At 34.2% G+C, this 15,089-nt stretch overlaps 2 protein-coding genes across 2 annotated transcripts; one reads left to right on the top strand and one right to left on the bottom strand.

The window, feature by feature from the left end:
• Positions 1 to 9,100: 9,100 nt before the first annotated feature.
• Positions 9,101 to 10,228, top strand: LOC141637179 (uncharacterized). The gene has a single exon (XM_074446768.1). The coding sequence runs from the start codon at positions 9,101 to 9,103 to the stop codon at positions 10,226 to 10,228; it is 1,128 nt and encodes a 375-aa protein (XP_074302869.1).
• Positions 10,229 to 13,065: 2,837 nt separating this feature from the next.
• On the bottom strand, positions 13,066 to 14,349 carry LOC141637163 (uncharacterized). The gene has a single exon (XM_074446767.1). It carries the CDS (start codon positions 14,347 to 14,349, stop codon positions 13,066 to 13,068), a length of 1,284 nt encoding a protein of 427 aa, XP_074302868.1.
• Positions 14,350 to 15,089: the final 740 nt, after the last annotated feature.

Genomic DNA, 15,089 nt, shown 5'->3' with positions numbered 1-15,089 from the left:
TTTCTCAACAAATTGTGGTAGAACTTTGTATCTGAATTTATCATATTTAAATTGATCATAGGAAAAAACTGATTTATGACCTTACATAGTTACGCCTAAATTGTATTTCAATCTTAAAGCGATAAAGGAATTAATATAATCCTAAAATCAACGGATTACTCTTTTAGTTTTAAGGGATGAATACCCTATACTTCTTTTATTTATTAAAAATATTTTGCTTAATGTTTGCGAGTGGAATGAGCTTCATCTCTAATTGAAAGAATAAGTTTCATATGATACCAATAGTCATAATTCACATCCAATTAGAGTTGTCTTGTAAACTTTCATTCATTAACCAAGTGTTAATTAATCAATCATTAATATCTTAAGCATAAATTAAGATAAGATTGGGCCTAGCATATAATGACCCGTGACAACATGAATATGAATTAAGCACCCAATATAGATTTTTTTTATCAAACTTGAGTAACCGATCTATATATAAGCTCCGACATATTTACTATCTATAATTGAAAGAGAAAGTTGCGAGTTGTGGTAGTTAAATTTGGATTTTGGTTTGATTTCGGATGTGCCATTGTCAAGTCTTTTCTGAGTTTGAGTCATTTCGAATCAGGTTGGATGAAGGCGTGGGTCACTTTAATTTGGGGTTACTTGGGTCATTTCTGAATTGTTGGTTACAGTGATTTAATTAGTAATACTAATTTGACTGATAAAAAGTAGTGTTCGTAAAATCACTTTTTTTTTTTGGTAGACACAAAATTACTTATTTATTTAAAAGCCTTCACTTACATTTATAATATTATGAATGATACTTCAGATCTAGTAATCATATTTCATATAGGAGGATTTTATTACAAAAACGAATATTAATCATTAATTAAACAAATATTATATGACGTCATGGAGAAGCTATAAACCAAATAGGAATAGTATTGCAACATAATTTGTTGCTATATAAAAGAGCGTCAGTCAATTGGATTCTTAGTTACAATTTTATACGGCAAACCTATACTCCCTTTGGAGTAGGATTTAAGTTTTGTATTAAAGATTTTAACAATGCACGTAGCTCACTCGAAGCCTCTAGTTTTAATTTATTTTATTGCATCATGTTCAAATTCTAGTTAATTACTCGTAAGAAATACTTTTTAAATCATTGTCATCTATCCAGTGGTGGAGCTAGGATTTGAACTTAGGAGGGAGGCGAACGACTAATTTCATAAGGTACATTCGAAAAAAAATCAAAAATTTAATTAAAAACTTCAAAATTTTCATCCGTCGGGAGGGGGGGGGCGACCGCCTCTGCTAGCCCCCACACCACACCCCCCCTCCCCCCTCCGCCCCCGCCCCCTAGCTCCACCACTACATCCATCGTACTATGTTATATGTAGCACAAAAGTCTCGATTAAACTCAATTGTAAAATATTATGTATCCTAGTATTAGTTACCTTATTATATGAGTTTCACATGTCTGTCGAGATCTTTCTCCAATAATATAATCATGCATGATAATTTGACCTGGGGCAAAAGGATGACAAAAATTAAAAATTAAAATCAAGAAGCAAACGAATAAGTGAAAAAAATATAATGATATACGTATAAAAATACAAAATAGTTAGGATTAGTCTAAAGATTTATATAGATGGAAGTATGGAACAACTAATTAAAAGTCACACAAATAAATAAATAAATAAATAAATAAGAAACAAAAGAACTCAAATTCATCATTTCAGTATGACTACTGCATTGATAACGAAAACAATGCTTGGAAAAAATATGAGTTGATCAATGATCATTATAGCTATATATACAATAGTAGTAGTTGTTTATGAGTAAAACTCTAAATTGGGTCTTTTACGTTTAGTGCGATTAAAAATATATCAAACTTTATCTTAATTAAGAACAGTTTTAATGTATATTTTTGATACACAATATATTATTGTTAGAGCAAGTCCAATGGTGTAGCTTAGGGACTTGCTTGCAATTTCATAAAATTGCAAGCTAGTTGCTACACCATTGGAGAAGGATATATATATTAGCTTGGCTTAAGCTAGTAGCTTCATTAAGCTACTTGCTTAGATGGCCCCACATTTACCAAACAACCAATAGGAAATTAGCTCTATTAATTTTTTATTTATTCTTATTATTTGATTTACATTTTAATCAAAATCTACGTATAACTCTAAATGCTTTACCCTTGAGTAATATGATTTATTGGCACTACTATAAAAACATTGATGTTCAAATGGATTTTCGGAAACCAATACTATTGATGTTCAACAAGGGCCCGTTGGAGATTTTCGAAATTTTCTTTCTAGGGATGTAAACATCCGAGATAGAAATTTGCATCACCAACTAAAAGCTGATTTAGTGGAACACATTTGAAAGTCAACCCATTTGATCGATTAATTGGAGGTGGTGCTCGACCGCAACAACTCCGCTAAGCGCTAATCAATTTTCTCGTATTTATTACATGTATTTTTAATTTGCAAAATAAAATTCATTAAATCTTTTTATGTTTAAGAAAAAATTAATTTGACATGTAGGTCCCATCAAGCTAGTATAAAAGCTAATAAACCATTGGAATAGTTTACTAGCTTAGAATGTTAGTAGCTTAGAAGATGAGGTGGAATTGCCAAGCTAGTTGATTGTCGCTTACCACTGTACTTGCTCTTAGAGTATTCAACAAATTAGGTGGCGATTAAAAATACATCAAACTTTATCCCTTAATTTAATATCTAATAATTTCTTTTTATTTATACCCATAATTTATTGAACAAATGTAGTAGCCAATGAAATCACTTCAAAAGTTCCTCTTTTAAGTATATATATTGATTGATTGTCCGTATTTGATAATCTGACTTAAAAATTTAAGTGCTCGGCCAATTTTGAGGTCAACGATTTAAGTAATTAGGTTAATGGTCAGGGTTATATTGGTTATTATCTCATGTTTTGATAATTAAGTTAGGTCAAGTGCTAGACAATTCAGCTAAGTCAGAACTAATATGATGGTGGGCTAAATTCACACATACAGTATAAACCGTGTCCCATAATAATCTCTGAGTTAATGTTTGGTGTAATTTTGAATAAGAGATTATGGAATTGCGGGTATATGCATATGCTAGACAGTTGTAATGTTGTTCATTTGGTTTTTTCTGGTGATGACTATAATTTGGTAATTACATAGAGGCTTATGTTTTTAAGTGGCAAGTTTTTTTTATTGGGAAAAATTTACTACGTAAAGTATTTGTCGCTACTATGTTACTCCTCAATCAATAGGAATATTTTTTTTTTGGGTTTAACTCTGTTTTTTTGGCAATTCAATCTTGAATTTGGTGGTTTAGTTTCTGACGAAACATCTGGTAGAGTATTTGGGTTGCCATTAACCCGTAAAGTTTTCTTGTTGATTAACAAGTTCATAATCTTGCGTTTCATACTTCATGGTATGTTGAAATTCGTTTTATCTACCTTGAGGACTACATCTGATATGTTCCTTGTGAATCTACTCATATTAAGTTATTTGGATTTGGACTAAAGAATCAAGATTTAAAATTTCGCCTATTTAAGTATTTGATGTAGATAAGGCATGATTTAAATCATGTAACAATGGATTTTGGTTCCATGGGTAAGGCAAGATTAGAAGAAATCATGAGCATGATGTAAATTATTTCTGCTTAGTCGTGGTTTGGCATATTGACAAGTGAAAATTAAGGTTATATGCTTGTGTACTGTGTAGTCTACAAGTTTTACGGGCTTATATGGCAGAGAAATTATTTTAATATAGTTTTGTATATTATCACTAAAGGTTTAAGTCACTTGTCAATTAAGAATTTATGTTTTCAGATTTAATAATTGGCCAATCGGATTTATAATAACGGGTCTAATATTTTAGGTTGTTTGAACGACACAATAAGTTGCCAAAGTAACCTTTATTGTGTAAGTTGAATGATTTAGAATATTATGACTACATTGTGTGATTGAGTTTCATGCGGATAATGGTCGGCCCAAAGGAAGGCTATTATTTGGCCGAAATTCAGTCATGCTTGTGGTGATAAGTATGTAACAATTGTAAAGTTTCCATGTGAATATTAAGTCGGCCCAAAGGAAGACATAATGTTTGATAAGAATTTATTGTTAATACTTGATCACTACACCAAGATGACCACTTACAAGTTAATTTTATGTCCAAAGACTAAACTTAATGTTGTGCTAGGTGTCTTGTGTTGATGGGGATGCCAATATTTGAATCTGAAAATTAAGTTAAGGGAGTGTCATTTTATTTATGACATTTATAAGGATTATGCCCATTAAGTTTTTGAGGTGAATAAATTCAATTCTTGGGTTTAGTGTGTGTAATTCATGCGAATAATGGTCGGCCCAAAGGAAAACCATTATTTGGCCGAATTGCATATACACGTTGGGTAATAAATATGTGACGATTATTTGGGTTTTCATGTGAATATTAAGTCGGCCCAAAGGAAGGCTTGGTATTCGACGTGAGCTTATCGTCAATATTTGATTACAATTACTAAAGAATGATGTCTTAACTAATTAATTTTTATGTCCACTAACTAGATATTAATTTTGCAAGGACACTTTAATTATTTGAATTTATTCAAAATATAAGGACATTGTTTTGTTCATTCAATTGACATTTATGCTCATTATATCTGTCATATTCGGTTACATTCTCAATTCGGATGTGACCATTTATTAAATGAATGGTAAGAGAATGTAAATACTTATTTCGGGGCGCGATAATCTTAACATTGCTTTAAGAATGTATAATTGCTACTCATAAGGAAAGGATCGTGTGGACTCACGTGATTTGAGGATGGAGTAGGGCATTCAAAATGCATTGTTTAGTGATTATCTAAGGCAATATTAAGGAAATATTTAAGGGCATTTTTCAGTTAATCCAGTTAACTAAGAAGTTCATTAAGAAGCTGCAAAAGTCAAACTCAAAGAAACAATAACAAACATAAGGTTAGACTTTTTTAGTCGTTAGTTTGTTAAGAGTTTGGACACATAAGGAAAATCTAGTACCAATTTTAACGCTTGGCGTGTCGGTAAAGTTAAACTTCTCATTCGGTTTGTCTAAGGTTAATTTTTATATCCAATCATGTTTGGTGGGTGAATTTGGTTTTTCCACCCACATAAGTATATTGATGCAAGTATAATTGAGATGTAACAAGCCAATTGATGATGAAAGATTCATCTATTTGGGCATGTCATCATCTAAGTTATTTGAGACAGTCAACTAATTTAGTTATCATTAATGACTTATTCTTTTATTTGTATGTGGAAAATACTTTCGGTACCACCTTTAGGTGGAAAGGGTTATTTTTGTATGGACAAATTTGGTTTCTTGTCTATTGAGAAATAATTAATTTTGTGTTTTCCTAATTCAAATAAGGGTGAACCTATCATTTTTGATAACTTTATATAGTTTAGATTGAAATCTCTTTCAAGTAAACTTGCACTAAAGTTCAATGGATATAAAGAAGAATTATGAAACTATAATTTCTCTTCGGTATGACACATTAAAAGGGAAATTAAAATTTTGTGTCAAAATGAAATTTTTGACCCCTTTACTTCGGATATTCATATTTAAGAGTTAAAGGGGGAAGATTAGATACCAATTTTTATTTTTTTTTAAATGTCTCATTATTAACATATATACGGAAAGGTGAACCATTCTACATCTAAGTATTAATGGTTTAAATTATTATGTTAATTTGTAGACGGATTTTAGGCATGGATATCTAAATCTCATTTGTGAGAAGTTTTAAGTTCTTGACGTTTTCAGTGATATTTGACTGAGTTATTTTTCTCAGTAAAGGAATAATTATGTCATTTTGCACATAAGTGTTAATACTTTGGCAAATGATGTTAAGGATAACAATGTCAAGGTTATTTTAAAGAATTTCTAGAGAAGTTTGATCTTGTATTTGACATTATTACACCATATGAGGATTAATATGGATGGTGTAGTATGTATGCAAACAAGATCCTAAGGCCTGGTAAGGAGTGCGATTATTCATACTCTTTTCCATATTACTTTAGTTATAAGTTCTTAAGAATGCAGCTATCTCTGGATAAATTTCTAACAATAGCATTGACCATTTAATAATAGTGTAAATAATTTACACATTTGGGTTGTCCAACTAATTAAGGTTGAGGTTTAAAAGCCATAAGGTTAATAGTTGGACTTAAGGACGGTCAATGACTATTTTGTTGGATAGTACTTAAGATTTAAGGGTAATAAGGTAATGATCCCACAATAAAGCTATTTAAGACGGAAATTAAGGGGTTCATTGAGAATATTGAGTTTGAGTGGGAGAAAAGGTAATTGACATTGTTTTAAGTCTCCTTATACATGATTATAAGATTAATTTGGTTAAACAAACTCAAATATCTCAATAACCAATTCATTAGAAGATCCACATAATAAGGTATACAACTACATTAATTACATTGTTTTCCTATATGGATAAAAATGGACAACAATGTAGTGACAGACTAACTAGTTGTAATAAGAGTTAAATAATGGAATGGTAAAGATGATTTAATCGCCTTTTGCCAAACCATTGAAGGTCCTAACTCCTATAAGTGGATTGATGCCATAAAGAAAATAAGTCATTTGATGAATGATGATATTTGTACTTTGTTCCATTACCTAAAGTTGTGAAATATATTGGTTTCAAATATTCATTTGTTACCAAGAAGGGTGTAAAAGGTAATGTGACAATCAGGATCATCGTGTCGGTATTGACTATAAGGACTTTTAGGCATATTCAGTTTTTTGGTTATATTGGATGAATGTTAAAGGTTTATTTTGCAATGGTGACATTGACGAAACTATTCAGTGCAGTAACTAGATAGAACTTGAATTCATAGATTCAAAGTAGAATTTCTGCAATAAGGGAATTCATCCAATAAAGCTCAAGTAAGGTTTTCCGTCATAAAGTTTATAAATCTGCCATGCTATCATCTTAATTAATATTAGATGAATGTGTTAGATGATTGCAGATAATAAATATTTAGTGGGAGTATGAAAATTATTTCTAGTTAATACCTTTTCAGTTAAGGAGGCAAATTAGTCTCAAATGCCCTAAGGAAAATATTCAGAAAAATTCATTAATGCTTAAATTCAGGTGTCTCAGGAAATATTTAATGTGTTTAAGTATTATGGTATATATTTAGCTTGTATGCGTTTGGATATTGCGTACATTCTAAAGTTTGTTGGACAGATATTAAGACAATACGGATTAGGATCTTGGATCCACTAAGGGCAGCCAAATATGGTTTTGTATTTATATTTGGAACAAAACATTATTTATAGGAGATCGATTCAGGTTGAGATCATTTGGTATTTCGATTCCTAGTTGGTTATAAACATTTGTCTTAAGGCTGCAAATTCAGTACGGTATTGAAAGACCACTTAAGTGATTTATGACAAATGTGCAGTTATTATAGTTTCTAATGACATTATAAGTGATGTACTGTTTAAGAAACAATTCAGAGTGAAAAGGTGTCAATTATACATGTTGATACAAACTCCATTTCACGGATCCGCTTATTAAGGAATTACCATCCACGGTCTTTCTTGAGCCAATTGCTCAAATGGGTATTTCGGTTTTAAGAAAATTCAGTTTAAGTGGGAGTTTGTCATGTTAGACACATTAAAGTTTACGGTTATTAAGTTCTGCAGAAATAAGGTTTTCGGTTTACGGTTTCACTCTGTGTAATTTTGGTTGATCTCACTAAGGTGGACCAGTTGGAAATATACATATTTTGGATCACATTTGGATGTTGTTTCCATGCTACGCACCTATACTAGATTCATGTCGTTGGTTATATTGGCATACGTGACCATTGAGGGTCCTGTTACGACAAACTGTAGCAAAGGCCGCTTTGATCCTATGTTAGTATGATTGATGGACCGAATTGCATAACACGGTTGGAATGTTGATAGCACTGTTGAGCGCGTAAGGTTATAAAATGAATACAATTTTTCAGATGTCACACTATCTGTATTTGACCCAAGTGGGAGATTGTAAGAATATTGGGTCCAATACTATTTATGTGGACACACTATTATACAAATTGTATTTGTTTGCTATCGTTTAAGTTTAGCCCAATATAGTGATCCATCTGGATAATATAATACGGGCATATTAATTACGTCTTATAAAGTATGGGCCGGATATCTTAATTGTGTAGATACCCATTAGGTTACTAATGCATGATGGGCGCATTAGATTAGGGAGACTATATATAAGTCACCTGGGTTATGGTCCCTGGTAGCACACAATAACCTAATCTCCCCGCATTCCATCAGTAGAGAGATCTTTGTGGTATGTGTGTCTACTAGAAGACCTAATCCCGAAGACCGTCCCTTCAGACGGTTTATTCCAACCTCTTGTCATGTAATCAGGTACGCTTCCGCATCTAGTATATACCGAATAATTTAGTATGAAGTTTATGGTCTCTATTCGGATTAAATCTAACAGGATATACTATGATACCATTTAAGACAAGGCTGGTTCTCGATTCGAAGATTTATATTTTTCCATTCCCGGGTCTCTGATATGTAAATAACCAACTGATAATTTTTAAAAGGATCGTCGTTGATGATACGTTCATCAGTTATATCACGAAGCACGACGACTCTAAAACAACTTCCCTTTCGACACGCAAGACCGGCCCATACAGGTTGTTTGTCGGTTTCAGAGGACGGAAGAGTAATCCATTGTTTGGTTAGCAAATTAACTACGAAGAATTGACCTAATTTTGTTGACCGATTGACATTAAAGCACAAAACCAAGTCTCGGAATGTCGAACAAATTGTGTAGGGTTTCGGAAGGAAGTCTAGGGACAATGTCGGAGACCGGAATACAGTTTCACAATAAGGTTTTGCGACAATGGCCGACAGTCGATGATTAATATCTATCAGCAACGATGTCCATGGTTGATTATCTTCGTCGGTTTCAGTGTGGATTGATTGGCATTGAGGAATAAATAATGGGTCGGAAATTAAAGCGCACCAGCGCTTCGACACGGTTTTGCAGAAGGTGGGGATTTTGTTGCTCCACGTATTATGGCTATTTCCATTCCACCTTCTGATTGCTTGGATTCTATATACTGGACTCTTTCTTCAACAGGTTGCTATTCCATTAAATCTGGATATGCGACTGCGTTCTCTAAACTGTGGGCTTTGAAAGCATCTTCAAAAGATCGTCTTCGGCTAGAATCCTCCTCTGTGCTTTTTTGTAAGCAACGTCTTTGGTCCTTACCTATTTCTGGGAAATGGCGTCTTTTCCTTTGGAAAATCCTCACTAATACCCTTCCTCTGGGGAGTGAAGCTATGAAGCGGAATCTTGATTGGAATTACTTCTGTGTTAATTGCTCTTCTTCTACACAATTTGAGACTCCTGAGCATCTTTTTAGGGATTGCCCTTTAGCTTCGCGTATCTGGATGGGTTCCCAGCTTGGTATTAATTCACACTCGGGGGGACATGTTAATCTCCAAAAATGGATCATTAATTGGATTTCTCTTTTTCTGAAGAAAGAGCAATCTTGTTACCTCATCTCTTTCTTTGTCAGTGGTCTTTGGAGGATATGGTGTATTAGGAATGCTTTGAAGTTTCGTTCATCACCGGTGGATTTATACAGTTCTATGAGCTTGTTGTCCTTGGATGCTTCTTTAAATATTGATGCTGAACATCAATATATGCTTTCTCAACAAAGACGCCTGAATCATGATCAGGATGACCTCTCGGAAATGGAACGCATTAGGAATTTTTTCCCCCATTTTCTCATTGGCTCTGCTGGTTGCTCAGATTATATTCGGGTTAAATGTGATGCGGCTTGGAAACCTAGTTTTCAGGCAGCTGCAGGTTGGATCCTAAAAAGTTCTAGTGGTGAGGTCATCTATCGAGGCCAAGCGAAGTTTTGGGCCTCGTCTGCTTTCCAAGCTGAGGCTAATGCACTTTATCTCGCTCTATCAGATGCCCTTTCAAAAGGTTTCACTCACATTGATGCGTCTTCTGACTGCTTGAATTTAGTCTATCAGGTTGCTGGCCTTCAGGCCAAAACGCAGGATGCAGTTTCTATCTTATGTTGTATTTGTAATCTTCTTGTCTGTTTTCATTGCTTTGCTATTAGCTTTTGTCCTAGGACTCTCAATCGGACAACTCATGCTATTGCGAAATGTGCTATAGCTTAAGTTGACTGTTCTCATTCTGACAAAAAAAAAAAAAAAAAAAAAAAAAAAAAAAATAATTTTCCTAATTTTTGTTTTGGTAAGTGTTTGTGTAGTTTATATTTAATTGTATGGTGAGAACGTGTATTTGTGTGGTCCAAATTTATGTATAGGGTGGGGTAGTGTGTTTCCTTAATTTTTGTGTTAAATAAAAGGAATAGTTTATTGTGAATAGAAGGGAGTAATTGACACGACTTGGATAATCTGGGGGTACGGATTTGGGTTAAGGGCTCGCTTGGAATGAGAGTAACTATTAAGGGGGTAATAGAGCTTAAATGAACTAGAAAATGGAGGAAAGTGATGGAGGTTGGAGATAGAAATGGAGGAAGATAGTGTAATAGTCTATCCATTAAGGGTAATAATTACCCACCTCCTCCCTCAAGTAATGCATTACCTCCATATGGAGGTAATAATTCCTCCCTCACCACCTCTTTCCACCTTCCACAACCACCACAAATCACCAATCTCCTTCCATTTCTTCTTATTTTAGCCTCTATTACTCCCTTAATAATTACTCTCATTCCAAGCGAGCCCTAAGGCTTGATGACCCACGTATATAAATGGGTTATCGAGCCTTAATCCAAATTCGTTAGTTTCATTTAGTGTTTTCATATCATGTTAACTTTAGAAAGTATAAAAATATTTATGTGATAGACGATTAAAATAATTCAGGGTCAAATTTAATAAATACTCCATCTTATTCTCAATAAATATTAAGGGTGCTCATATTTTCACGGGATGAATAGACCCATCCACGGGAAATGTGAGAACTATGCCTGTAGCGCCCTTTTCTGTATATTGCAGATTTTGCATGGGGCCCATGAAACAGCTTTTCAGGGGTATGATAGCTTAAATTGTCCGTGGCTTAGTTCATTCACTCCGTGAATTCATCAGCACCCAATATTAAGGGAGGGAGTATGATATGATAAAGTATTGTAGTAGGGGTAGGAGATTGGAGAGAGAGAAGGGTATTGTGTGGTATTATTGTGGGGTGAGGTTATTAAAATAAGTATTGTTGTGGAGGTAAGGTTATTAAAATAAGATAAAATATGGGTATTGTTGTGGGGTGCGGTGATTAAAATAAGTAAAAACGTTTGCCAAATAAGGAAATAGGGAGAGTATTGTGAATAGATGAAAAACGAAATAGGGAGAGTTATTGAGAATATGAGGGGTAGGTTATTTCGGTTGGTTATAAATATTCGAGACTCCAACTCAAACTCTAACCAATTAAATTTCATGTCTTCTTCCTCGACCCATAAAAATAAGTGAGTCATTAAATCTCAATATCTGTGTATATATAAACCCGTACTGTTTAATTAACTTTTCAGGTTTATATATCTTATACAGATAACATTTGACTCATTTGGTTTATTGATCATTATTATTATTGATTCTTTTACTTTGATACTACCATCAAGTCGCGATACCAGCTCCCGTCGAAGAGGTTGTCCATGATTATCGAGTCTCAGGTCAAGTTTCCAAGTATGCCACTGCCAGGCACCAGCAACGCTATGTTTCTCTGCGTAAGGAGTTAGCTTTTATTGATAGAGAAACAGACAACATAATTGAAAAACTGGATTATTTATGAACAAAATCTTTTATTTTATTTACTTTTAGGAGATTCCGTATGATGTTTTTGCTTTTTGGTTTTAGGATATTTGATAACTACGTTATCGCCCCTTCATTCTTGTCAAAAATCCATGCTTTAGTCCTAATTTTGGTGCATTTAATTGATAATTACTCAAGTTTATGATTAATTTGCCTAAATGAGTCTCACCGGATTATTTGCTAAGCTTTTTGTAGTGTTGCACGCTTCCCCATGCAAAACCAATCAACATTTGGTGGCCAAGGATCAAGATTAGCCTTGTCGGTGTATCTCCTTCCCCTAGCCTGTGCATTGTGATCAGGAGCAGTGTAATTTTGGTCAGCCGGTGTAACTTTGTGAGCGGGCGGTGTAACTTTCCTCCAGCCGGTGTAACTAAGGGGCGGGCGGTGTATCGATACACCGGCTGGGAATAGTAACCGGGCTGTTTTTGAGAATTGTTTGTATTTTGATGTTTTTAAGCCCATGGTATATATAGAAAAGGGGTAACCTTGTAAGAACAACTTTTCATTACACTTGTTTTTGGATCAAAAATTGGTTAGGTAGAGAAAATTGGGAAGAACATTGGATCTCACTTTGTTCTTAGTTTTGTGAAGAAATCAATTCAATCAAGTTATTTCCTTTCTTCTTTGTTGGTATATTTCCTTTCCTCATATTTATTTCTTTGTTTTAGTTGTTAATTTCATACTTCCTTAGTTTATACTTCCCTTATTTTTGAATATTTACCTTGCTTGTGGTTAAAGTTACTTCCTTTTTGTTTGATTGTTGTTGTTTTCACCATTGTTCATCTTTTCATTGCTTTTCTTTTCTTTGATTCTCTTTCTTTTGTTCATCCTTGCTATTTACATTCAAAGATTCAATCTTTGAGTGGATTGGGTTAAAGATTGTGCCTTTTAGTTTACTAAACCTTGTTATTAGATTAAATCACCTTTCTTCATAATTTGTGTTGGATATTTGCATGATTAGTAGTAGAATTCATCTTCCACCCATGTTTATGTTTAAAGTTTCCATATTTGTTGTTTCTCTTGCAATTAGGAATATGATTAGTGAGTAGTCTCCTTCTAGGACTCGGTTTGACCCGGTATGGGTAATTTCACTAATTAATTATCACTAAGGCTAATTTGTTGGGGGAAATTGGTGAGGGTAGTTTAGAGGAATTTGCATGTTTAAGGTTTGGCTTTTGGGTAGTGTCAATTTCCTAGGATTCAGGTAGGATCCTAGGAATAGGGATAGGCATCGGCCAACCTTGGAGAAGGCTATGACAGGGTAAAAATCGAATAGAAGGGAGCTCTAGTTGTGTCAAAACCTTGACGTATTTTACTTTAGTATTACAAACAACCAAGTGTTTATCACCCGACATTCGCAAGTATACCAAGTGCTCCTTATTTGGGTGCACATCCAAGACGTGGTATAAACCATTGCCACCAACATCGAGTGCATTGGCTATCGCCGGTTGTACAACAATTGAATCATTAAGGTCGGACACCAGTTCCCACTCAAGAGCTAGTTCATTAATTGATTCAAGTTGATTCAGGTCAAGTTTCCAAATCGGAAACCTTACCTTCTCAGTTTGAGTACTATTTTCGTGCGACAGACATAATCCAAGGAAGTGATTTGTAGCTATTAATTTTCCGCAACTTTCCAGTAATTTTTCTCCAGTTATTGGAGGTAATGGCAGCGGTATTGCTGTCAACGTTCCATTAAAAGTTGAAGTAACTTGGAACGGATTGAAAGCACCAAAATACGAGGTTTGACGAAAGCACACCACGCTCTTACAAACAACCCCAGTAAAGGATATACTATGATACCATTTAAAACAAGGCTGGTTGTCGATTCGAAGATCTATATTTTTCCATTCCCGGGTCTCTGATATGTAAATAACCAACTGATAATTTTTGAAAGGATCGTCGTTGATGATACGTTCATCAGTTATAGCACGAAGGACAACGACTCTAAAACAACTTCCCTTTCGACACGCAAGACCGGCCCATACAGGTTCTTTGTCGGTTTGAGAGGATGGAAGAGTAATCCATTGTTTGGTTAGCAAATTAACTACGAAGAATTGACCTACTTTCGTTGACCGATTGACATTAAAGCACAAAACCAAGTCTCTGAATGTCGAACAAATTGTGTAGGGTTTCGGAAGGAAGTCTAGGGATAATGTCGGAGACCGGAATACACTTTCACAATAAGGTTTTGCGACAATGGCCGTCAGTTGATGATTAAGATCTATCAGCAACGACGTCCAAGGTTGATCATCTTCGTCGGTTTCACTATGAATTGATTGGCATTGAGGAATAAACGATGGGTCGGAAATTAAAGCGCACCAGCGCTTCGACACGGTTTTGCAGCGAAGTGCAGTGCTATAATTAGGCAACCCGCATAAGATTTCAAGCAATATCTCGTCGTTTAGATCGTCTATTGAGTTGTTCTTCTTAGTTTTCTTGATGGCTAATGATTTGAATCGTTCATCATTCTTCATTGCTAAGTTTTCTTGGAATGTCGGTTTATGATTTTGTCGAGAGAAGAGGAACCTTCAAAGGGTTTTAAACCTACTCCCTCCTATTCACAATAAACTTTCCTATTCCTTTTATTTTTCATCTATTCACAATAATTTCCCTAATTTATGTTTTGGTAAGTGTTGTATAGTTTAAATTTAATTGTATGTTGAGGTCGTGTATTTGTGTGGTCCAAATTTCTTTATAGGGTGGGGTAATATGTTTCCTTAATTTTTGTGTCAAAATAAAAGGAAAAGTTTATTTTGAATAAGAGGGAGTAATTGACACGACTTGAATAATCTGGGGGTACGGATTTGGGTTAAGGCTTGATGACCCACGTATATAAGTGGGTCATCGAGCCTTAATCCAAATTCGTTAGTTTCATTTCGTGTTTTCATATCTTGTTAACTTTAGAAAGTATAAATATGTTGAGTTTATGGATTCGAGTACCTAAGAGGGGGAGGGGGTGAATTAGGTACTATTTAAAAATTTTAACTTCAACTTTATTGAATTAAAGTGAGTTATGAGAACAAAAGTGATACGTGAATACTACGAATAATATTGCAAGATTAAACGAGTATAGGAATGAATGTTTGCTGAAGTATGAAAGTAACAACTGTTATGACTGTAGCTATTTGTCTCAGTTTATGGAATACAGACTGCAGACCAAATGTGACAGTATGATGAACTGTTACTTCAAAGTTTAAGCAAAGCAAGAGCAAAC

This window comes from Silene latifolia, chromosome 2, assembly GCF_048544455.1.
Source record: "Silene latifolia isolate original U9 population chromosome 2, ASM4854445v1, whole genome shotgun sequence".
Taxonomy (NCBI): Eukaryota; Viridiplantae; Streptophyta; class Magnoliopsida; order Caryophyllales; family Caryophyllaceae; genus Silene; species Silene latifolia.
This window is presented reverse-complemented; position numbering and strand designations above follow the sequence as displayed.